Source organism: Engystomops pustulosus, chromosome 3 (assembly GCF_040894005.1).
Source record: "Engystomops pustulosus chromosome 3, aEngPut4.maternal, whole genome shotgun sequence".
Taxonomy (NCBI): Eukaryota; Metazoa; Chordata; class Amphibia; order Anura; family Leptodactylidae; genus Engystomops; species Engystomops pustulosus.
Genome location: NC_092413.1, coordinates 215,276,358 through 215,299,570, shown reverse-complemented (window position 1 = coordinate 215,299,570; position 23,213 = coordinate 215,276,358). Strand labels below are relative to the sequence as shown.

Below are 23,213 nucleotides of genomic sequence, written 5' to 3'. Positions count from 1 at the left end.
GGGCGATAGACTGAGATAAGAGAGGAGAGGTAGGGGGGTGCAGCATTATACAGAGCTTTATGGATGAGGGTTATTATTATTTTAAACTGTATTCGAAAGGAGACTGGCAGCCAGTGCAGCGACTGGCATGAACTGTAAGCATACATGGTCCCCTTATCAAACGAGCTGTGTCAGGCAGAATTTTGGGTTGTTTTCATGGCTTCCATGTTAACTTTGTCGCCACCCTGCTGTGTAATCCACAAAATATACTGGCAAACTTTTATCATGTACCGATATTATTTGAGCGCTTCTTGCTCACCTCCTTTGGTTCCTCTCTGACACCCATTGGTTTGAAGCCTGAGTCCAATTAGGGTATGTCGCCATGCCACTCTCTAGCCTGCTGCCGCTGCCTCTGCCTCTGCATGCCGTCCCCTATAGTGTCAGGGTCAATTATTGGATGTTTTACATGCTATCTAGCTTCATTCTGTCACTCTGTCATGGCCATGCTGTTGCCCATAATTTCGGCATAATGGTGCGATTAAGCAGCCTCAGAGGCATCCATGCATGCTGCCCCTGCTGTTTCCTGTCCATTTCCGTGGTGTTTCCATCCTTTTCTGAGGTTCCCAGGTGTTTGGCCAAGCTTCCCTGTGCAGAGCCTTGGTCCCCTTGAAAAATGCTTGAGTCTCCCATTGACTTCAATGGGGTTCGTTATTCGAGACGAGCACTCGAGCATCGGGAAAAGTTCGTCTCGAATAACGAGTACCCGAGCATTTTAGTGTTCGCTCATCTCTACCGCCATCCCATGCCACACATACAAGTCAATATGTATTTGTCTCTTAGAATATTTTTTATTCTAGGTATCCAACAGCATAAAAGATAACAATATAAATGTTCTGTACAAGGTAGAGAAGAAGATAGAAGGTAGGATCTCAGGATTGCTTATAAGTAAGTATCACATAGAGATAAGAGACTAAATTGGATAACAGTCTTTTCTTACTTGGGTTTCCGATATCCACCCAGTGCTTATCCCTCTTGCTCCATTGAAAAAAAAGATTTCACACTTGACTGAATTGTGAGCCATATCCTGTTGTATAACTGTGTGTATCATACTTATTTATTCCATTATGAACACCACATGTATGTTAATAAAGCATACAGGGTGAAATAGAAACTTCTTATTAAGCTCCAGAAATATACTGTCTCTTTTCTCTCATAATCAACTCCAGTACAGTAAGTGGTAAAAGAAGCATTTGTTGTGAATTATTACAAAGTTTCTTCGGTTCACTTGACTTTTGATTTGTACAAACTTTTCTTAAAAGTAGACCATTCAAGTATTACACAGCGGCCAGTAAGATCAATGGGTTGCCTGAGTAATGCAAAACCTAAGTTGCACTTTATGACCCAAACAAAGGACCATCCTCTTAAAGATAAAAATGTTCCATATATGAATATGCTTTTAAGTTGTATTTTCTAAATTGGGAAACACATAGGAAGTCATATGAACAATAAGGTTATTGTATGGAGTGGATGGAGACTAACCTCTTCCTGTATTACCCCTGAAGTGGAGTCCAATTCACACTGCTCTCTCTTCCCATGATATTTTGTGTTCTTTTATGCAGTAATTTTGCAGCAAATTCCGTGAGATTCCTACAAGTAAATCCAATGTACACTGAATAGCATACATTGAGGATGCATATACTGACTAGCCTTGCAGATGTAATCACATGGAGGAACATAAAGCATGTATTAAATAGTAGAAACCAGCAGTAAAACAGTTACCAGTGTACAGTCGGTGCTGTGTGAGCACTAAGAGTTAATAACTGTGCAGTTGTGCAGTGTTCAGTGTTCTGACAACAAAAGGTGGTGGAGGGGGCTGCACAACATGTGGTGCAAAGAAAGACAGATAAAGGTCTGCAGAATCACAGACTGGGAACAAGGGAATGAGAAGTAACAAAAGAGACATTTTTACCTCACTATTCTGTGTACAAAAAGAATTTGGTGCCCTTTGAGCGCAACACATATTAAATTTGATGTCTTAATTTTTTGATCCATAGGACAAATCTTTAAAGCAAAGTTTTTTTTTTCCTTTGCATTGAGAATGTATCTTCACATGCGTTTCAGGTCTTCTAGCTGCGGGGTACAGCACACAGCTCATAGGATTTGGGGCCATTTGTTGAGGCGAGGGCAGGATCCAGGTCCAGAACAGCTCCAGGTGGGGCCTTGAATGTGAAGTTCTGTAGGAGGGTGGTGAAGAACAGGAACAGCTCCATTTTGGCCAAGGTCTCTCCAGCACAACTTCTTTTACCTTGTAGAAAACCAAGACAAATCATGAATATCTATGGATATTCCCAATTTCTGAGAAAGATTTCAGAGAAATCTTTGTTTTAACTAATACGCTACATAGCGACGGTACCTATTTATCTCAGTGATAAGACCACACCTATAATAGTAAAAAAACTTACAAGTATTAGTAGGCATTTAGTCATAGTGTTACCTATGGAGAATGGGATAAAGGCCTCAGTCTTCTTTAGTTTTCCTTCTGAGTCAAGAAAATGTTCGGGGTAAAACTCATAGGGTTTCTTAAAGTATTCTTCCTCTCTGAGCACAGAGTGCAGCAATGGGATAACAACAGTGCCCTGGGGGGTGAAAAAGTTATATATTTTTATTTTAGCATGTAAAATGATTGTATAAAAATGCACACTCCAGTTCTCTCTCCCCAGACGTAGAACTTCCCAATCCAGTCGAAGATCTCCACGTACACAAGACTAAATGCCGGATCAGCGTGCATACACAGCAAAAGGGAATGGACTTCAGAACGTGATCTGGTAAAACGTTTTAATTTAATTAAATCTTATTAAAAGTAATACAGAAGTACATGTTGACGCGTTTCAAACTTACTTACCGTGTTATACCAAAGGATGTAGGTGCAAAACACGTCAACATGTACTTCTGTTTGGCTTTCAATGAGATTTAAAGGGGTTTTCCCAAAATTCAAGTTAGGTCCTATCTACAGGATAGGACCTAACTTGCTGATTGGTGGGGGTCTCGTCTCAGTGATGAGACCCCCACAGATTACAAAAACAAGGGTCCGATGGGGTCCCATGTACCTCAGTCCATTCTGCTCCATTCATCTCCATGGAGCTAACAGAGATCAGCAAGACCCCCACCGTTCAGCAGGTTAGGTCCTATCCTGTGGATAGGGCCTAACTTGAATTTGTGGGAAACCCCCTTTAATTATAGAAAGAGTTTTGGAAAATCCCAAAGGTTGCTGGAGCCAATTTCCTTTTGCTAAGCATACACAATTGTCCAGCAATTGAAAAATTTTCTCAATTCTCAATTATAGAACAAAAAGTTTACGGGGAGCATCCTCGGAATTTTAAGCAAACTTTGCCTATCCCCAAAAGAGATTCACCAATAAATCTAAACAACTCCATACATACTTTTTATAATTCTATATACAGTATCTCTTATTGCTCTGCCGATGACCCAACGTACAATTTATCTCGTAAGACTCTCACCTTAGGAATAGAGTATCCTCTGAAGATCACATCTTGAGAGGTGATATGTGGGGCGCTCCCTGGAACGATATCACCAAACCTCTGGATCTCATGTATGACGGCGTCTGTATACGGCATCTGCTTCCTATGCTCTATCTGAGGCTGGGCCGACCCGATCACTGATTCAATCTCACTGTGAACTTTTTCTATTAGAAAAATTATCTTCATATTATTAGACATGAGTGAGGATCATGGGGGAATAACAATACATAAATTACTGTATGTAATAAGGGGGTCAGCAGAGGACTATGAATAATAGTCCATAAATAAAGGATAGGAGTAGGAGTACAGTGCTGTGTCCATATATACAAGATAAGAGTAGTAGTATTGCATCCAAAACAAGGCCCAGCCACCAGCAGAAATCCAGGGAAACAAGGGGTAATTTTTATAACACCTCTTTTATTTATGCCCTGGCATAAAATCACCAATGGAGCCACTGTGAACTCTTGTGCAATTGGAAATATTTCTAGGTAACAGTATGGTGGGCCCCCAGAATCAATTTCTCTGGTGGGCCCAGGGCACCTCAGTCCGGCCCTGTGCAAGTGTAAGTGGGAGTGTATGTATGGTATATGTGTATTCTGCAGTATAATGTGTGGGGTGAAGGGGTGGTGTCAACAGGGGCTTAGGTATATGGGGTCCCGATCCTAAGTTCGCATTGGTGCCCACTGAAGTCTTGTTACGCCACTGTACACCAATGATGAGATATCTAACCCTAGGAGATCACAATTATAATATGGGTATAATATACTGGAAGAAATTAGGATTATGGTATGCAGAACGAGTTTTGAAGGAAAGGGAACTGAAAATTAGTGAAAGCTTAATTCCAGAGATGTAAATAGTGTTGAGTGGACACAAACAGCAAAATTTGCTATTACTACTTTTCTGGCGTACAAACTAAACCACGCCCCTTTTACCAAACCCACTCCCTTTTTTGGACAAGTAGGAAAACTGACCGATAATTGTCTTAAACCCTTAATAAATTTGGAGAAAGCCATTTCAGATACAAATGACTCCAGGTGTAGACAGATTGATAAATCTCACCCAATACGTGGGTGGCCACACAAAGGCCTCGGCTACTACTGACCTACCACTGGTTTGTCTTCATGGAGATAAGCTACATTTAACAACCTGGTGTAAAAATTGGAAGGCACAAACTATATTTTCTAACATATTTCATATTTCCCAACCATGAAGCGTTGCTCGATTTTTCTTACTTTGAATTTCTGGATATTTCATTATCAGTAGAAGACCCCAGCGCAGACTAGTTGAGGTGGTCTCCATTCCCGCAGTGAACAGATTTTCCACAAGTGCAATCAGGTTCTCATCATGAAAGTACAATTTGGATTCTTGTTTTCCCTACAAAATCAGAAATCAAAAAATAAATTTGGTCAATCACAGTTTTAAAACGAAATGTATTACAGCGGCGTCCTTCATGTAGGACAAACATGAAGGACATGAATCTGCAGGACACTAAGTTACAGGACACCAGCCTTCCCCCATTCTCTTATTCACAAACCTCAGATCAGACCTAGCTGTAAGGCAACTACCGGCAGCAAAAAAATTCCCAATAATCTTCCTGCTATTGGAGACCTTACATGCTAAATCTTAATATGACCTTCATTACCTTTCCTCTAGACTGTACATGTCAAGATATGTACTTTACAGGTACATACAAAGCAGTCCAGAAGACCTTTCACTAGAATTGTACCCCTTACACCAGTAATATCTGCTGGTAAAGGGTTAAAAGTCCTCTCCATATCACCTAAAATTATCTGCCACTGAGGCACAGCACTTTAATTACAGCTGGTTTTCTGATATGCAAATGAGTAAATATGAGTCAACTTCTGAAAAGAAGAGTCAACTTTTATCCCAAGCTACCAGTGAAGCATGCCTCTTTTTTTTTACTGACAGCTCTGTGTCTCTTCAAATCTTGACCTGAGGAGACAGGAAGTCCTCTCCTTGTCCACTTCCTGTCCTTACCAGAATGCTCTCCCTCTCTCTACATGGCGAGCAACGTGTGGGAAACAGAAGATCTTCTCACCATTTCACCTATCATCCATCTGTGGTGGGTGGAGCCACAAACAACTGGGTGGGGTTAACATAGACAAAGGCAGAAAAAGTTAGGGGAAAGATTTTACTGGTTGGAGGAGGCAGATTTTAGTTGGGACGTTTGCACTGCACTTTTTAACAATGTGGGTTGAGTAAGGTTTATTGCGCCTGTTCTTAAGTCCCCTTTAAAAGTTCCCTTTAACAAGATTGTACTTATCTTCCATGGCAGATGTGCCAGATTAGTGGCCATTATGACTTTTTGTAACTTATTGAGTAAAACCAGTTGTTACCTCCTGTTGCTTAGCGAGGTAGGCGTCTACGAGGCTCCTCTGGTCATTGACGTCCAGTTCTTTCCTCTGCCTTGTGAATGTAGCTCGTATAAAGTCGTGTAGCTCCTTCATGTTCACAAAAACTTTTTTGTGTGGGCCTGGCATCCAGTGGATCAGATACGGATAACTGTTGTAAAGCTTTATAGGAGGAAACAAAATACCAATCAGACTTTTTTTCCTGAGACATCATTTTAAATTAATTAACCCCTTCACTCTGACCTCTTCCAATTTAGCATTTCAGTTTTTTACTAGGCCCTAATATCAAAGTTCTAAAAGTAATAAGACAATGGGGCAGATTTACTTACCTGGTCCATTCGCGATCCAGCGGCGCGTTCTGTGTGGAGGATTCGGGTCTTCCGGCGATTCACTAAGGCAGTTCCTCCGACGTCCACCAGGTGTCGCTGCTGCGTTGAAGTCCATCGGAATGCACTGAAGTTCACCAAGCTATCGTGGGTGCAGGTAAGCACGTGTCCAGCAACACTTTTTTTTTTTTAAATGCTGCGGTTTCTCCGAATCCGTCCACAATCCAATCGCCCCAATGTACTTTAATATTCTATGTAATTCTAAGGAATGTAATGAAATTGACAAATAAAGTTGCACCGTTTTCTTGTGCACAATTATTTTACGTCTTTCAAATTACACTTACCCTCACATTTCTGTGGTCATAGAAATATTAGTTTGTTTTATATTTTTATTTTAATACCTTTCCCATTACCAGTACTATAATTAACACAACTTTTTAACACTTCAGAGCTGTGGAAGTTTTTTGCAGGACCAGCTGACGTTTTCTGTGATACCATTTTTGGAACTGTATGATGTATTAATCACTTTTGATTACAATTAATGGTGTGGAAAAAAGCAGCAACAGTGGTTTTTGTCCCATGATTGTTGTGCTCCCCCATAGGATAGTTATTTTATATTTTTGGGACATAGGGATAGCTAAAGAGTTTATTCATTTATTTAGTTATTCAGTTTATTCTTTTTTTTACAATTTTTATGCCCCCCACATTTGAGTCTCCTTAAACACTAGTGGGTGTGATGCATCCAACTCACGTGGCACTCACAGCGCGTGGAACATCTGTCCCGAACACCGAGAAACTGGAACTGATCTCGGCATTTCAGTTAAGTTCCAGTTATCAGCCCTCTAGCCGAACATCCCGGCCAGCACACGCTGTGATTGTCATGCAAGTTGGACACATCACCTTGGAACCTATAGGAACCAATCATTCACACAATGGGGTTTATTTACTAAGGTTCCGTGGATCGCATTTCTGTCGGATACACCGACATTTTCGGGAATGCATGGCTGCGACAGGTATTTAGAAAGGGAATGTGTCGCACTTGATCGGATTTTGGCGCAACGGCTTTCATGTGCCAGAAACCGGGGGGGGGGGGGCATCGGACAATCCAATGGATTCGGACTCAGCGCGGGATTTAACTTTTTAAATTGTGTTGCAAGACAATGCACTTGCATGCACCAGGAAGAAGAAGGTGAACTCCGTCGGACCTGAGGGGGGAAGCGACACATGCAGGAAATTGGGAGCACGATCTTAGTGATTCGCAGCTGATGTGCATTCCGGGATCGTGCAGGACGGGTAAGTAAATGTGCCCCATTATATTGCAAGACAGGATGTAATAGAAATCATTGAATGACAAGCCTGGAAGCTTCTGAGAGGCACCAACATTCATAAAGACTAATTGCCAACTAAATGATAGCTCAAGGTGGTTCACACTAATATGCAAGGTGGTTAAAGGGGTTTTCACACCAAACAAGTTAGGCCCTATGCACAAGATAGGGCCTTACTTGTTGATAGGTGGGGTCTCAGTGATGAGACCCCCCCGCCCACAGATCTCAAGAACGGGGGGGTCCAAGGTACCTCCTTTGGACCCCTCATCACTCTCTCCAAGATGAGCTGAGCAGTAGGCTCTATTGAGCTGACGGATCCCATCGGACCCCTCGTGATCTGTTGGGTCTCATCAATGTGACCCCACCAAGCAGCAAGTTATAGGGCCTAACTTGTTTGGTGGGAAAACCCCTGTAACTTAAGTCACCCTGTATGGATAATGATCAATCCTGTTTTGTCTATTGTTGTCGTTCCAGCAGTCAGACCGCCATGATCAGACCTTTATCAGAGCAGTGGTTAATTTGGGAAAATGTACACTATTGGATTTTGTTTTACATTTTTTAGACACATTTTACACCTACAATATCTAAAACAAAAAAAAACAAATACATAAAATGTTGTAAAAATAAAATATAAATGAACAAAATTATGGGAAAATGGCCTGGTTAGGAACTGGTTAATCAAAATTAGAATAACTTACTCTGACCAAACGACTTCCTAATAGTCGGATATTCTCATTGATTAAATTAACGAGCTTCACTATGGTGGGATCTTCATAGTCAAACCTAACACCGATTACTGTGGACACAATTATATTGGCCACCGCTGTATTGATGAGCTGAAGGTTATCGAATGATTTTCCTGAAATGTAAAAAATAAAAATTGTTAACTGTCAAGAAATAGTCTAAGACTGAAGTGATTTACATATCATAAATCATTGCAGTCTTAGACTATTTCTTGCTAGGTGTCCATGGCAGAATTTTGGTACCAAAACGTACCAAAAGTTTGTTGTACAAAATTGAGTTTTACAGAAGTATTTAATGAATAATTGCTGCATGTGCCCCCCGTGCCTTAGGGCTCCTTCACATTGGCGTTGCTTTTCAAATCTGTGGTTCACTGATTTCCACGAATGCCACACAAAATGTGTGTTTTTACATTGGCTTGTATTTTTACAAATCCGTTGTACATGGAAAAAATTCTGAAGAACGTCCTATTTTTTTTCCCTGGTGCGGATCACAGAAGGCAACAGAAATCTATGGTTCCGCAAAAAAAAAAAAATGGAAGCAACATCCGTTTTTTTTTCACTGATGAGGCTGAAAAACCAGGTGTGATGTTTGCAACACTTTCAATTTCTTTTGCAGACAGGAAGACAAAATGGAAGAAAAACAGAGACACAACCAAGGCAGATCGCGGACAACGGATGCGCAATGAAGCTGAACAACCACGCCAATGTGAAAGAGCCCTTAATATGCAAAGCAGGTCAATTGTTGCATTTGATCACCCCTCCCTTTAGCTACCGATTCTGCACCCCCCCCCCTTTTTTCTGTTTATTTTCTCTATTGGTTTCTCCCATTACCACTGTGGCCATACGCTACCTTCAATGGTCAAATAAGCAGGAACAGTCGCATTGCACAGGGTTCTGGTCTATCGGGAATCGTCAACTCAAAGATAGTGACTGTGCCATGGGAATATTTTTTTTTTTTGTATTTTAACCTGAATGACCCATTTAAGATCATGTTAGTTGCTCTATCACATATGGTTCACTCATTTGAAAAAACAACAGAGCTGGTTGAGGACTATATTTTCACAACCGTGAGATTGTCCCGAGAGGTTGAACCTTGTTCAAAATGAACCACAAAGGTAATGTGGATGCGATGGATAAGACTCTCACCTCCATAGGCTTTAAAAGCCTGTACTAAACAACTCGCTTCTTCCATTATCTTGTTTTCGATGCCCTTCTTCCCCATTCCATAATCTCGTAGGGTTGAGAGGGTAAATCTTCTCATCACTTTCCAATTTTCTCCATTAGCAAATATAAGACCTAAAAGGAGTAATACAGATCAGGTTTGGCAGAGGTAGAAAATTAAAAACTTTCCTTACAATTATTTATTTTATTTTGCTAATATTTATTGTAAATAACTGAAAAACCTCATTTGATATTCAAAAGTGTACGTCAGATTTTCCAAAATTATAGATTTGTCTGATCAGATCAAAGAAAAAGTGTCAAAACCTGTGGAAAATGGATAAGGGTGACTAATGTTTGCAGCAAGGTGGTCTCTGCAAAACTTCGCAACATTTCATACTACAAATTCAAATTGCACAATACACTAATTCTGCTTATAATTCTGTCTACATGTAATCAACAGATACCGTATGTAATAAAATTAAATGCAGATATGTCATAAGCGCCCACTAGTGGTGACTCCAAGGGGGAAAAATATTGTAATTAACTTTTTTGCTCGTGTGATTTTCCGTGCTCTCTGACTCCTAATTTGCATATCTGAAGAGTGAATGTATTATGGACACTTCCTAAAGTACCCAAAATTATAATAGATTTATGATAAATATGTAGGGTCATGTAAAACCTTACTTAAACACCCCAACTTTTCAGAAAAGTAGTGTATGTTGTGTGCTACACAGAGGTGAACATCATTATAAAATATGAAAAATAACTACTTAAGATTAGAGGTGAGCAGGCCCAAAGTTTCAGTTCGGAGCTTGGGTGCATCACACGTGACCTGGACGTATTGCCAGATTGATGGCTGACCAGACAATTTGGCTAATTGATTCCCCTAGCTGCTAGCAATGACTAGTTGTCAGATGCGTCATTTTGCCGTGCCGCTTCTGACCCCTGAAAGGAAACGTTGGGTTTTGTTTGGTGTATGAGAGTTTATTAGAAATGCTTTAGAGTTGAGCAGACCCAAAGTTTCTGTTCAGGGTTTGGGTGCATCCCTCACGACCTGGACATATTGACAGCAGAACATCCAATCCAGCTCATTGATACCTCTAGCTACTAGACATGGCTGTGATTGGCCAGCGGCATCATTTTGCCGGAATTGGCTGTTCTGCCAATGCGGCAATATGTCAGAGTAGCAAGGAATGCACCTGAACCCGAGCAGAAATATTTGGATTTGCTCACCTCTACTTACGATCTATTTTTTGTGTTATGTGGTAAGAATTCAGATACCATATTTACTATACAAATATTTTTCCAGATTAAGCAAAATACGTGTCAGGGTTTTGCACACCTCCCACCCTATACTAGTCTCTTTTTTTATGGTTTTCTACTTGATACATTTCATTTACATGTCCTTATCATCCCCTTATTATCTTCTGAACTGTATAGAAGTTATATTATGGATGACTTTGGAGGCAATGGGCTTTGTGCAATACTTTTATGTATATTTTATTTGTTACTTGTTAATTTGTTTTTGTAATTTTGTGTTTAACTATAAAATATTTAATAAATTTGATTGATCGTAAAAAGTTTATGGCCAGAATATTTATTGGAACTTTATCTCAAATTAGATAGACAGGAAGACTTATAGTAAAACAAACCCATATGGTATTAAAAATTAAAAAGTATAAAATTATGATGGTAATATAAAGAAACATTAGTTACCATGATCCTTTGTCGTTTTAGAGAAAAGTTCTAATTTGGGTCGGTCGGAGAATTCGTCTGCGTGGTTGACTAGAGCATCTTTAATGGTTTCATAGCCGCACAGAACCACCAACTTATCGAAACCTAACTGTACACTGAAGACTGTGCCGTACTTCTTAGACATCTTCCAAAAAAGAAGAGGGGCGTTAAATCTATGACAGGAACTCAATGCAACTCATCTGTGGAAATCCAAAATTTACTTGCACCAAAGCTTGTTCCATCTGGTTCATATATAATTTCTATATGGCTCTCTAAAACAAAGGATAATGATCCTCCAACCCACTATAAATGATAAATTGTCCACCTGCACAACTAGTACCAGAAGCTGTAGCCTCCACAACGACCACAACAAACAGAACCAGAGACAGAGACCTCTGTACCATGTGTCGTGACCTCAACAGAGTACTGCAACTCATAATCCCTTGAGAGATAATCTTGAGAGAAGCTGCAATAACCAGAAACGGCCACTGCCACATTGGTGGGATTATCTCCTTCCAGATTCAGAAGTAGTTCTGGTGGACAATTTCTGATACCAACTGGTAGGAGGGTGTTTTGACCCCTTTGACTAAATTAAAATGAAAAGTACAAAGAAACAAAAATGGTAGAACATATTTGATTTTACCTCCAATAAAGCTTTATGAGGCTTTGACAGGTCCAGCTGCAGTGCATTCCCGAGGATCGGTAGAGGTTTTGGTCCAGGAGGGAAATTTTTGTAACGGTCTAGTTGATTTTTTTTAAAGACCACAGCCAAAATGAGGATGATGGCAATGGCCAGAATGATGGTGGCCAGGTCCATGGTAGACTCCTGCAAGAGAACAATACAAGTTTATGAGGTGTAATGGAACAGCAAACCACATATTCCAGGCCCAACAATGTCACATGGATGTTCGGGAGAGGTGTACTCCAGTCCTACTCATTAGCATAATTATCTAAGTTGATGTTCGAAGAAAAGAAGGCCATGAACAGCCCCGGTGCCTGGATCTATGAGTAATGTCCCTGGTTTATCAGGATGGTTTATTTAGATGGTAGATTTCCTATAAGATTATAGGACTGGGAGAAGTTGTCTCTTGTTATTGTCAGTAGAGATGAGCGAACATACTCGTCCGAGCTTGATGCTCGTTCGAGCATTAGCGTACTCGAAACTGCTCGTTGCTCGGACGAATACTGCGGCCAGAAACAGAGCCAATCACAAGCCAGGAGACTCTGCACTCCACCCAGCATGACGTGGTACCCTTACACGTCGATAGCAGTGGTTGGCTGGCCAGATCAGGTGACCCTGGAATAGACTAGCCCCTGCACACGCTGCTCGGATCATTCTGTGTCTGGATGCCGAGAGGGAGAGAGCTGCTGCTGGTCAGGGAAAGCGTTAGGGTGTTCTATTAGAATAGTGTTAGGCAGGAGTGATTCAACAAGAACCCAACAGCCCTTCTTAGGGCTACAATAACGTTTTATTTTACTTTTTTTTGCTTTGCCTGTGGCTGGGCTTGCTGCCATTAGTAGTGCAGCTAGTACCGTATTGTGAGTAATTTGCAGGGAGACTTGCTACCGTTGTGTTTAGCGCTTATTGACACACATATCCACCTCAAACACCGAAGTGGGAAAATTTATTAGGGGTTTGATTTGAATTAGGCAGAGTCTGCTGATTTATTTTTTTTTACGTTTATTTCTATTTATAACTCAAAGTCATCTGGCAAAGCAGTGTGCTTTCAGTGTAGGCTAGAAAATAGCCATAGGAGAACCCCAACGGCTTACTTAGGCCTACAATAGCGTTATATTTTCCTTTTTTTTGTTTGCTTGTGGCTGGGCTTGCTGGCATTAGTAGTGCAGATAGTACCATATTGTGAGGAATTTGCTGGGAGACTTGCGACCGTTGTGTTTAGCTCTTAGCGACACACATATCCACCTCAAACACCGAAGTGGGACAATTTATTAGGGGTTTGATTTGAATTAGGCAGAGTCTGCTGATTTATTTTTTTTTACGTTTATTTCTTTTTATAACTCAAAGTCATCAGGCACAGCACAAAATCCAGTTGTGTGCTGTCAGTGTAGGTTAGAAACTAGCCATAGCAATAGGATAGCATCGTTTTGTTTAAAAAAAAACACAAAAAAAAAAAATTTGAAGTTTACACTTTAATTTTGAAAATGTTTAACCCGAGGGCTAGGGGTAGAGGACGAGGGCGTGGACGTGGGCGGGGTGAGACACCACCTGCTGATGAGGGAGCAGGGGAACGCCGCAGAGTTACACTCCCTAGGTTCATCATGTCTCAAGTTACTGGGACTCGTGGTAGAGCACTGTTGAGGCCAGAACAGTGCGAAGAGGTGATGTCGTGGATTGCGGACAATGCTTCTAGCCATTTGTCCACCAGTCAGTCTTCCACGCAGTCCACCCATGTCACCGAAATCAGCACTCCTCCAGCTCCTCCACCTCAGCCTCCTTCCCCCCAGTCTGCCCCCTCCCAGCAAAATTAGGCATTTGAACCGGCATACTCTGAGGAACTGTTTTCTGGACCCTTTCTTCAGTCACAAACCACTTGTCCGGTTGCTGCTGAGCTATTTTCCGATGCCCAGGTTTTCCACCGGTCGCAGTCTGTGGGTGATGATGACATTATTGACGTAGTGGAAGAAGTGTGTAAAGAGGTGTCGGACGATGAGGAGACACGGTTGTCAAACAGTGGTGAAGTTGTTGTCAGGGCAGGAAGTCCGAGGGGGGAGCAGACTGAGGGATCGGAGGATGATGATTTGACAGACCCAAGCTGGGTTGATAGGCCGGGTGAACACAGTGCTTCTGAGATGGAGGCGAGTCCTATAGCAGAACAGGTTGGAAGAGGCAGTGGCCCAAGAGCTATTACAGGGCATCACGGCGCAGACTGATCTGTGGCTGGCACCGCTGAACCTGAAGCCAGGCATGGTTGTGTGTGACAACGGCCGTAACCTGGTGGCGGCTCTGCAACTCGGCAGACTGACACATGTGCCATGCCTGGCCCATGTGTTAAATCTCATAGTTCAGCGTTTCCTCAAGACATACCCCAATCTGTCTGATTTGCTCACGAAGGTGCGCCGCATCTGTGCACATTTCAGGAAGTCCAGCACAGATGCTGCCACTCTCAGGGCAGCGCAGCGCCGCCTCCAACTGCCCGCTCACCGACTGTTGTGCGATGTGCCCAGGAGGTGGAATTCAACATTAACCATGTTATCCAGAGTTTACCAGCAGCGCAGAGCGATTGTAGACTGCCAGATGTCAACTTCCACCAGAACTGGTAGTCAGGTCAGTCAGCTTCCTCAAGTCTACAATGAGGAGTGGACGTGGATGTCTGATATCTGTCAGGTGCTGAGTAACTTGAAGGAGTCAACACAGATGGTCAGTGGCGATGCCGCCATCATCAGCCTCACCATCCCGTTGCTTGGCCTGTTGAAAAACTCTCTGGTCAGCATGAAGTCGGAAGCTTTGCGCTCGTCACAAGAGACGGGGGAAGAAGATTCCCTTGTTGATAGCCAAAGCACCCTTAGGTCTGTTTCTCAGAGCATATCGGAGGAGGTGGAGGAGAATGTTGGCGAGACAGAAGAGGGGACCATTGTTCAGTCCTTCACTGTTCAGCGTGTATGGGCAGAAGAAGAGGAGTTGGAGGAGTTGGAGGAGGAGGAAATGGGCAGTCAGGCTAGTGAGGGGAGTGAATTCTTGCGTGTTGGGTCTCTGGCGCATATGGCAGATTTCATGCTAGGCTGCCTATCCCGTGACCCTCGCGTTCAAAGAATTTATTCCAGCACCGATTACTGGGTGTTCACTCTCCTGGACCCACGGTACAAGCAAAATCTTTCCACTCTCATCCCTGGAGAGGAAAGGAGTGTGAGAATGCATGAATACCAGCAGGCCCTGGTGCACAAGCTGAAACAGTATTTCCCTTCTGACAGCGCTAGCGGCAGAGGGCGTACTTGTGCGGGACAAGTAGCGAGGGAGAGTAGGCGAGTAGGCGAGCAGGCAGCTTGTCCAGCACTGGCAGGGGTACGCTTTACAAGGCCTTTGCCAGTTTTATGTCACCCCAGCAAGACACTGTCACCTGTCCAAAGTCTCGGCAGAGTAGGGCTGATCTTTACAGAAAGATGGTGAGGGAGTACGTAGCTGACCATACCATCGTCCTAAATGATCACACAGCTCCCTACAACTACTGGGTTTCAAAGCTGGACATGTGGCACGAACTGGCGCTGTACGCCTTGGAGGTTCTTGCCTGCCCTGCCGCTAGCGTGTTGTCCGAGCGGGTTTTCAGTGCAGCTGGTGGCATCATCACCGATAAGCGTACACGCCTGTCGACTGACAGCGCTGACAGGCTGACGCTTATCAAGATGAATAAAGCCTGGATTTCTCAGAATTTCCATTCTCCACCAGGTGAAAGAAGCTCAACCTGAATAATGTATGCACTCCTCCTCCTCATTGTCCTCCTTCTCCTCCTCTTTGTACACTAAAGCAGAGGAAACTGGCTATTTTTTGCCAGGGCCAACTGGCTATAGCTATAGTACTCTATGTATTTCATTTTTCTGGAGGGCCACCTACCCGGTCCTCTGTTTTAAACAATTTTTGGGAGTGCCACATACAGGCACTCAATTTATTTAATTTTTCTGGAGGACCACCTACCTGCTCCTCTGGTTTGAAAACTTTTTTGGACTGCCACATACAGGCACACAATCTATTTAATTTTTCTGGAGGACCACCTACTTGCTCCTCTGGTTTGAAAACTTTTTTGGACTGCAACATATACGGGCACTCAATTTATTTAATTTTTCTGGAGGACCACCTACCTGCTCCTCTGGTTTGAAAACTTTTTTGGACTGCCACATACAGGCACTCAATCTATTTAATTTTTCTGGAGGACCACCTACCTGCTCCTCTGGTTTGAAAACTTTTTTGGACTGCCACATACAGGCACTATCCAAATTAAATTGTCTCCATAGCAGCCTCCACACGTCGTCTTTTTAGCTGCCTCCACACGTTGTCTTTATTGCTACCTCCACACGTCATCGCCATAGCTGCCTCCAAAAGTCGTCCATATAGCTGCCTCCATACATGGTCTCCTTATCAAACGAACTGTGTCAGGCAGAATTTTGGGTAGTTTTCATGGCTTCCACATCAAACTTGTTAACTTTGTCGCCACCCTGCTGTGTAATCCACAAAATATACTGGCAAACTTTTATCATTTACCGATATTATTTCAGCGCTTCTTGCGCATCTGTTTACATTCCCCTCACCCGCCATAACCCAAACTTATGAGAACGCTACTACACTTGATCTTATACAAAAGGTTCTTAGAAGTGCTGTTTGGGTAGTAGCCTAGAGACAGGGGCTTGGATTGGCGAAAGCTCGCCTGGCAGCGGAGAGCTAGCTTCATCCCAAGATCCAACTAACATAGTTTTAACTGCAGCACCTTTAATCTACTACTAGTTCACTGCCTCCATACATGGTCCCCTTATCAAACGAGCTGTGTCAGGCAGAATTTTGGGTTGTTTTCATGGCTTCCACATCAAACTTGTTAACTTTGTCGCCACCCTGCTGTGTAATCCACAAAATATACTGGCAAACTTTTATCAGTTACCGATATTATTTCAGCGCTTCTTGCGCATCTGTTTACATTCCCCTTACCCGCCATAACCCAAACTTATAAGAACACTACTACACTTGATCTTATACAAAAGGTTCTTAGAAGTGCTGTTTGGGGAGTAGCCTAGAGACAGGGGCTTGGATTGGCGAAAGCTCGCCTGGCAGCAGAGCGCCAGCTCCATTCCAAGATCCAACTAACATAGTTTTAACTTCAGCACCTTTAATCTACTACTAGTTCACTGCCTCCATACATGGTCCCCTTATCAAACGAGCTGTGTCAGGCAGAATTTTGGGTTGTTTTCATGGCTTCCACATCAAACTTGTTAACTTTGTCGCCACCCTGCTGTGTTATCCACAAAATATACTGGCAAACTTTTATCATTTACCGATATTATTTCATTATATCGTCCCCTTATCAAACGAGCTGTGTCAGGCAGAATTTTCAGGTGTTTCACCAGATACATAGTGGAACTCGGCCCATCTGTCGCCGCCATGCTGGAGACCTGAAGTTGCAATCATAGCAGCGCAATATGAATGCCCCATACTGTCGCTCCTAATCATGGAAGTCTTCTCCATGGCTGCCTCCACATGTCGTCCCTTTATCAAAAGAGCCGTGTCAGGCTCATTTTTCGGGTGTTTCACCAGATACGTTATGGAACTTGGTCACTATGTCGCCACCATGCTGTGTTATCGACTAAATATACCATCAACCTTTTGTTCACATAGGAAATCATTTCAGCGCTTCTTGCTCACCTCCTTTGGTGAAATCTGAGTCCATTTAGGGTATGTCACCATGACACTCTCTAGCCTGCCACTGCTGCCGCTGCCTCTGCATGCCGTCCCCTATAGTGTCAGGGTCAATTATTGGATGTTTTAGATGCTATCTAGCTTCATTCTGTCACTCTGTCATGGCCATGCTGTTGCCCATAATTTTGGCATAATGGTGCGATTAAGCAGCCTCAGAGGCATCCATGCATGCTGCCCCTGCTGTTTCCTGTCCATTTCCGTGGTGTTTCCATCCTTTTCTGAGGTTCCCAGGTGTTTGGCCAAGCTTCCCTGTGCAGAGCCTTGGTCCCCTTGAAAAATGCTCGAGTCTCCCATTGACTTCAATGGGGCTCGTTATTCGAGACGAGCACTCGAGCATCGGGAAAAGTTCGTCTCGAATAATGAGTACCCGATCATTTTAGTGCTCGCTCATCTCTAATTGTCAGCCATATTATCTCTCTCTCACCTCGTCACCACCAAAACAAAGCCCATTAAAAAATTAAACATAGGTATTGTTTTACTATCTGGTATTCTTTTCCAGCTTCCCAGTTCATTGCACAGAATATGAAATGGGACCAGTTCAATTTGTCCCACAAAAAATAATTGGCCTTTAAATGGCAGATAATTTTAAAAAGTTGTAGCTTTTGGAAGGAGGGGAGAAAAAAGCAAAAATTCAAAAATTGAAAAAGTTATTCATACCACAAAGTGACCCAGGCTATAGAACATAGATTATAGATTATTATTATAGATATATATAACAATAATAATTGCAACTCTAAAGATCTAAGGCTCTTTATACACTAGCAAAGGAGATGCATCTCATCACGCTCGCATTGTGTGCTGGCTGGAACGTCCAGCGTGAACACTGGGCAACCGGAACTCAACTTAAATGCTTAATTCAGTTCTGGTTGTCAGCTTTTGGGCCACTTGTTCCAGATGGCACACTGTCAGTGTGTAACGGGCCTAAGAGTCCATCATATTGGTGGGCTCCAGGCTCACCAACATACAATAACATAATCTAATATATAAACCTGGCTGTATGTATGTATGTATATATATATATATGTATGTATATGAGCGTATGAGTGTATGTGTGTATGTATGTGTGTGTATGTGTGAATGTATGTGTCTATGTATGTATGTCAGTTAAAGGAATCTGCACCGTCACCTTTGTAATTTTGCACAGTCACCCTCTGTGGGAACTTCTTAGCTTTGAGCTGAAATTTTAACCCCAGACGTTCCAAAATCCACTTATTAACCAACATGTTCAGGAGACATTGTCTGCTTCTGCTGTGGCAGTTAGAAGCTGAGCCGTGATTGGTTGCTATTAATATGAGCTCTGAGCTGTGATTGGTTAATATAGGCAATGGGGGATATTTATCATACGCTGACGCTGGCGCCAGCGAATGATCGCCCCGCCGCTGCGATTTCGCAGCCCGATATATCAAGAGGCTTCTGCCTCTTGATGTATCGGGCTGCCAGTAGCGCAGCGTTTATCCTACACCAGGCCGGCGTAGTTCTGCTTTCAGACACTTCTGATACGTCCCCCCATAGACAAAGTGACAGCCAGAGACAGATACAGAGATGGTCAGAGACAGTCACAGTCAGAAACAGACAGAGAAAACCAGAGACAGTCAGAGCCAATCAGAGACAGACAGTATCAGAGACAGAGACAATCAGAGACAAGGAGAGACAGAGACAGTCAGAGACAGTAGGAGACAGAGACAGTCAGAGAAACCCAGAGTCAGAAGTCGAGATAGTCAGAGACAGACAGAGACAAAAACATAAACAGAGAAAAAAACAAACAGACACAGACACAGTCAGAGACACTCAGGGACAGACACTGTCAGAGACAGTTGGAGACAGACAGAGACAATCAGAGACAGAAATGGTCAGACAGTCAGAGACAGGGACATTCAGTGCCAGAGACAGTCAGAGATTTTTTTTATTATAGCTAAGAGCAGTTATTTACTAACCCGGGCAACGCCGGCAGCTATATCTAGTATAGTATAACACACAATACAATAATAACTACTCAAGTTTCACTGCATTTTATGAATAGCTGTCTCTAAAGTTCTGCCATGTAAAAACATTCTGATATATTCATAGTATATGAAGAAGTAATTGTCCTACCATGTAGGTTTTATACCGTAACTTTACCAATTCACTTTTATGTGAAACTATGGACAACACATAAACTCCAATGAATAATGTCTCGGCCAAAAATCGGTAGAAACACATAGGAATAATGTAGAACCTCGTCCCACCTGGAGTCGTAGTGATATAAGGAGTTGGTGACCTACCTGCACCCTGTGACTGGTTCAGCGTCCTCCTGGGGTGGAGGTGACACCGCTGGATGGTCGGACCTGTCTAATCCAGCAGGAAGCTCTGAGCTTTAAGACTTCAGGAACGTATGACCCTTGTATTCACAAGAGCAGCTGACACGACAGTCCAGCCCACACTCACACTCACACTCACTTCTCTGATACTAGAATATGTGTGAGTGCAGAAAACTGAAGGATCCACCACCCCCTGGACATTCCTCAATAGGTGGATGCCTATATAATGGCAGCTTAGATACATCTTCTCATCCCTATGTAGTGTGGATACTTAAATAATGGCAGCTTAGATACAGCAGCTCATCTCTATGTAAGGTGGATGCTTTCATAATGGCAGCTTAGATACAGCAGCTCAGCTCTATGTAGGGTGGGTGCTTGTATAATGACAGCTTAGATACAGATTCTTATCCCTAAGTAGTGTGGACACTTATATAATGGTGGCTTGGATACAGCAGTACAGCTTTATAAAACATAAATGCTTAAATTATCGTAACTTAGATACAGCAACTCTGCACTATGAATGATATAGAAATATAGAAAAATAAGATACCTGCTGCACACAGTAAGAAGAGATAATCTCCATAGTCTCTGTTTTCTTACTACATACTTACCTACTGCTACACCTGACATTAAAAGGTTAATTATCTCCTGGAGTTGGGGGCACATCCGGCAGCTTGTGTCATGAATTTCAGTGCACAGAGTGAGGTATAATGATTTACAATGATTAAATTGTGAGAGAATAAAGGGAACCTGTCATCAGGAGTCCCTTTTCTGTCTCCCCATTTCTCCATAGAGAATAGTCTACATGTTGACAAAGAGCTTTTATTGTAAAACAGTTTTTTTCCAAGCAAAGTTAGAGCAAAGTTTACCTTTCTCTATGCAGAGCTGTGCCCCTAGTCCCCTGGGAGGGGCTAGTGAGGAGCCGTCCCCCCTTACCCTGGGGAAATCGCTTGGTCATGAATAGATTTTGAATAAAAAAGACTCCCATGTCCTCCGGACATCATATATTTCTGCCTGACTCCTCCTTCACCACTCCCATGGGACTAGGGACACAGCTCTACCTATAGAAAGGTAAACTTTCATCTAATTTATCTTTTTTTTGGAAAAAAAACTGTTTTACTATAAAACTCTACACTATCCTCTACAGGGACATGGGGGAGCCAGAGAAAGGGCACTACCAGTCACTACTAGAACCACAGTGACATTTCCTGCCATAAAGAATCATGAAACAGACAGCTCTGTCCTCTTTGTAATAGCTGAACGAGTAAATAGATTAGGGCTGATTTGTAGTAACCTGGTCTGACCACTACACAAATCACAAAAAATAAAAAATTTTGCTTGTTTAGTGTAAATTATTTAGTAAATGTCAGTATCATTTACTTTGGAACTGTTATAACTTATTAATTTAACTATTTTGAAGCATAACTTTACAATAAAAACACTTCCAGTACCTAAAATGAGTTAAGTGATGGCCAATCTGGAGGAGTGACTATTATACATACTACATACATACATTATATCATACATACATTGTATATACTGTATCATTCTATAGTGAACTGTTGCCGGCAAACTCTGATCACCTCTAAAGTACAACAGATAAACTCCGTTCACCTCCTGACATAAGTCTTTGTCTATATCACTGAGAAAAACTCAGCTCACCTGTTTGTGTTATGCAGCGTCATCTAACAACCCCCCCTCGCCGCAGCTCATGGTGCACGAAAACTGCTGAACTCTCACTTTTCATATGTAAATATATAGGATAGAGGAAAGCAAACATCCAGCATAACCAAAATAAATCCCTAACAAAATAATAAAATAGATAGAAGTGGCAAAAAAATTACAGCCTTATGGTTACACAAATATGACATACCGTATATGCCGGCGTATAAGACACCTGGGCGTATAAGACGACCCAACTTCTGCCCTAAAAATATAGAATTTGGTATATACTCACTGTATAAGACTACCCCTCTCCCAAATGAAAAAAAAGTCTGCTTAAAACTTTGCAAAACAAACAAGAGAGCAAGTGCCTGGTGATCATAACTGTAAGCTGCGATATTAATGAAGATCCGACATGCTTCTGTAAGTGCCGCCTGTGACCCCCAGCTCTGTGACGCCGACCGCTGTGACAGGGCGGCTGCATTAGCATACAGCGCGCCGCCCCGTCAGCGCGTACTAAGCCTCTTCTAATGACTGTGAGAGGCGGACTGCCGCGCATGCGCGGCGATCCCAGGAAGCGGCTCTCTGCGCGCTGACGGGGAAAAAAAACACCTCACACAGTGCGGCCCCCGTATATCCGGCGTATAAGACGATAAGGGGTTAAAAAGTAGTCTTATACGCCAGTATATACAGTACATATTATCAGATGTAGAGTCTATACAGCTATCACCACCATCTAAGACATGCATCTCCCAAACAGCACTGGCACCCAGGCCCTCACTTTCTGCCAATGTTCCTGAAAAACCTGTATATCCACAAACAATTAGAAACTGGCAGATTATGCCCTGTATTTTGCAGTAGCTGAGGGAGATGGTGAACCCCAATCTATTGTATTTCCAGGTATAATTAGAAACTGGCAGATTATGCCCTGTATTTAGCAGTAGCTGAGGGAGACGATACACCTCAATATATTGTATTTCTTGATATAATTAGAAACTGGCAGATTATGCCCTGTAATATGTAATAACTGAGGAACTGGTGACTCCCTCAAGAATTATTGAGACCTGAAAAAAGAAGTGAGGTGCCAGATTACAATACTGCACTAGGGCACAAAACCTGTCCGAAGGCAGCTGGGTGTACAGACACCAAAAATCATGGCCAACATGCACTTACAACATATACGGTTGCAGTGCAGTGAGCACACCATGTGGATCATGTATCACAGTCTGTAAACTAGTATGCCAATTGGGCGTGGAGGTGGTGATACCTTGCTGTGCAATGGGCAGGCAGGGGGCATTGTGAACTGGTACAGACTATGGTGCTACTCTACACTAGGTCTGACTTTCAGCAGCATGACGCATCAGTGCTTCTGATAGATCAAGCAAGCTGGGCCAGCATCATACAGTGGCACAATTAGTTACAGCCTATGATGAATGTGCACCCATTTGTCACCATTCCGTCACCAAGCCATGTGGCCACCTCATAAAATATAGAGGAGGTCCTATTCCTGCCTAGATTAGTTCCGTAGTTGTCCATCTCCAACGGGACTTAAACTAGCCTCGGTTGGCGAGCCCCAATAAACTGTATTTCCAAGAATAATTAGAAACTGGCAGATTATGCACTGTATTTTAGAATAACTGCAACTGGTGGTGATATATGC

The 23,213-nt window shown here is 42.6% G+C and overlaps 1 protein-coding gene across 1 annotated transcript; it reads right to left on the bottom strand.

Moving 5' to 3' along the window:
- Positions 1-1,971: 1,971 nt before the first annotated feature.
- On the bottom strand, positions 1,972-20,012 carry LOC140122682 (cytochrome P450 2K1-like). Its single transcript, XM_072143792.1, has 10 exons — positions 19,856-20,012; positions 11,823-12,005; positions 11,162-11,324; positions 9,431-9,580; positions 8,240-8,400; positions 5,876-6,052; positions 4,751-4,892; positions 3,498-3,682; positions 2,474-2,615; positions 1,972-2,284 (listed from the first exon to the last, which is right to left on the bottom strand). Exons 2-10 carry the CDS (start codon positions 11,994-11,996, stop codon positions 2,106-2,108), a joined length of 1,473 nt encoding a protein of 490 aa, XP_071999893.1. The 5' UTR covers positions 11,997-12,005; positions 19,856-20,012; the 3' UTR covers positions 1,972-2,105.
- Positions 20,013-23,213: the final 3,201 nt, after the last annotated feature.

Bases quoted from the DNA above. Each gene is read 5' to 3' on its own strand.
- LOC140122682 (XM_072143792.1), bottom strand. From the start codon at position 11,996: ATGGACCTGGCCACCATCATTCTGGCCATTGCCATCATCCTCATTTTG. The intron at 4,893-5,875 runs GTAACAACTGGT...CTGATTTTGTAG, and splicing joins ACCTCGCTAAGCAACAGGAG to GGAAAACAAGAATCCAAATT. The intron at 2,285-2,473 runs GTAACACTATGA...GTTTTCTACAAG, and splicing joins CTTTATCCCATTCTCCATAG to GTAAAAGAAGTTGTGCTGGA.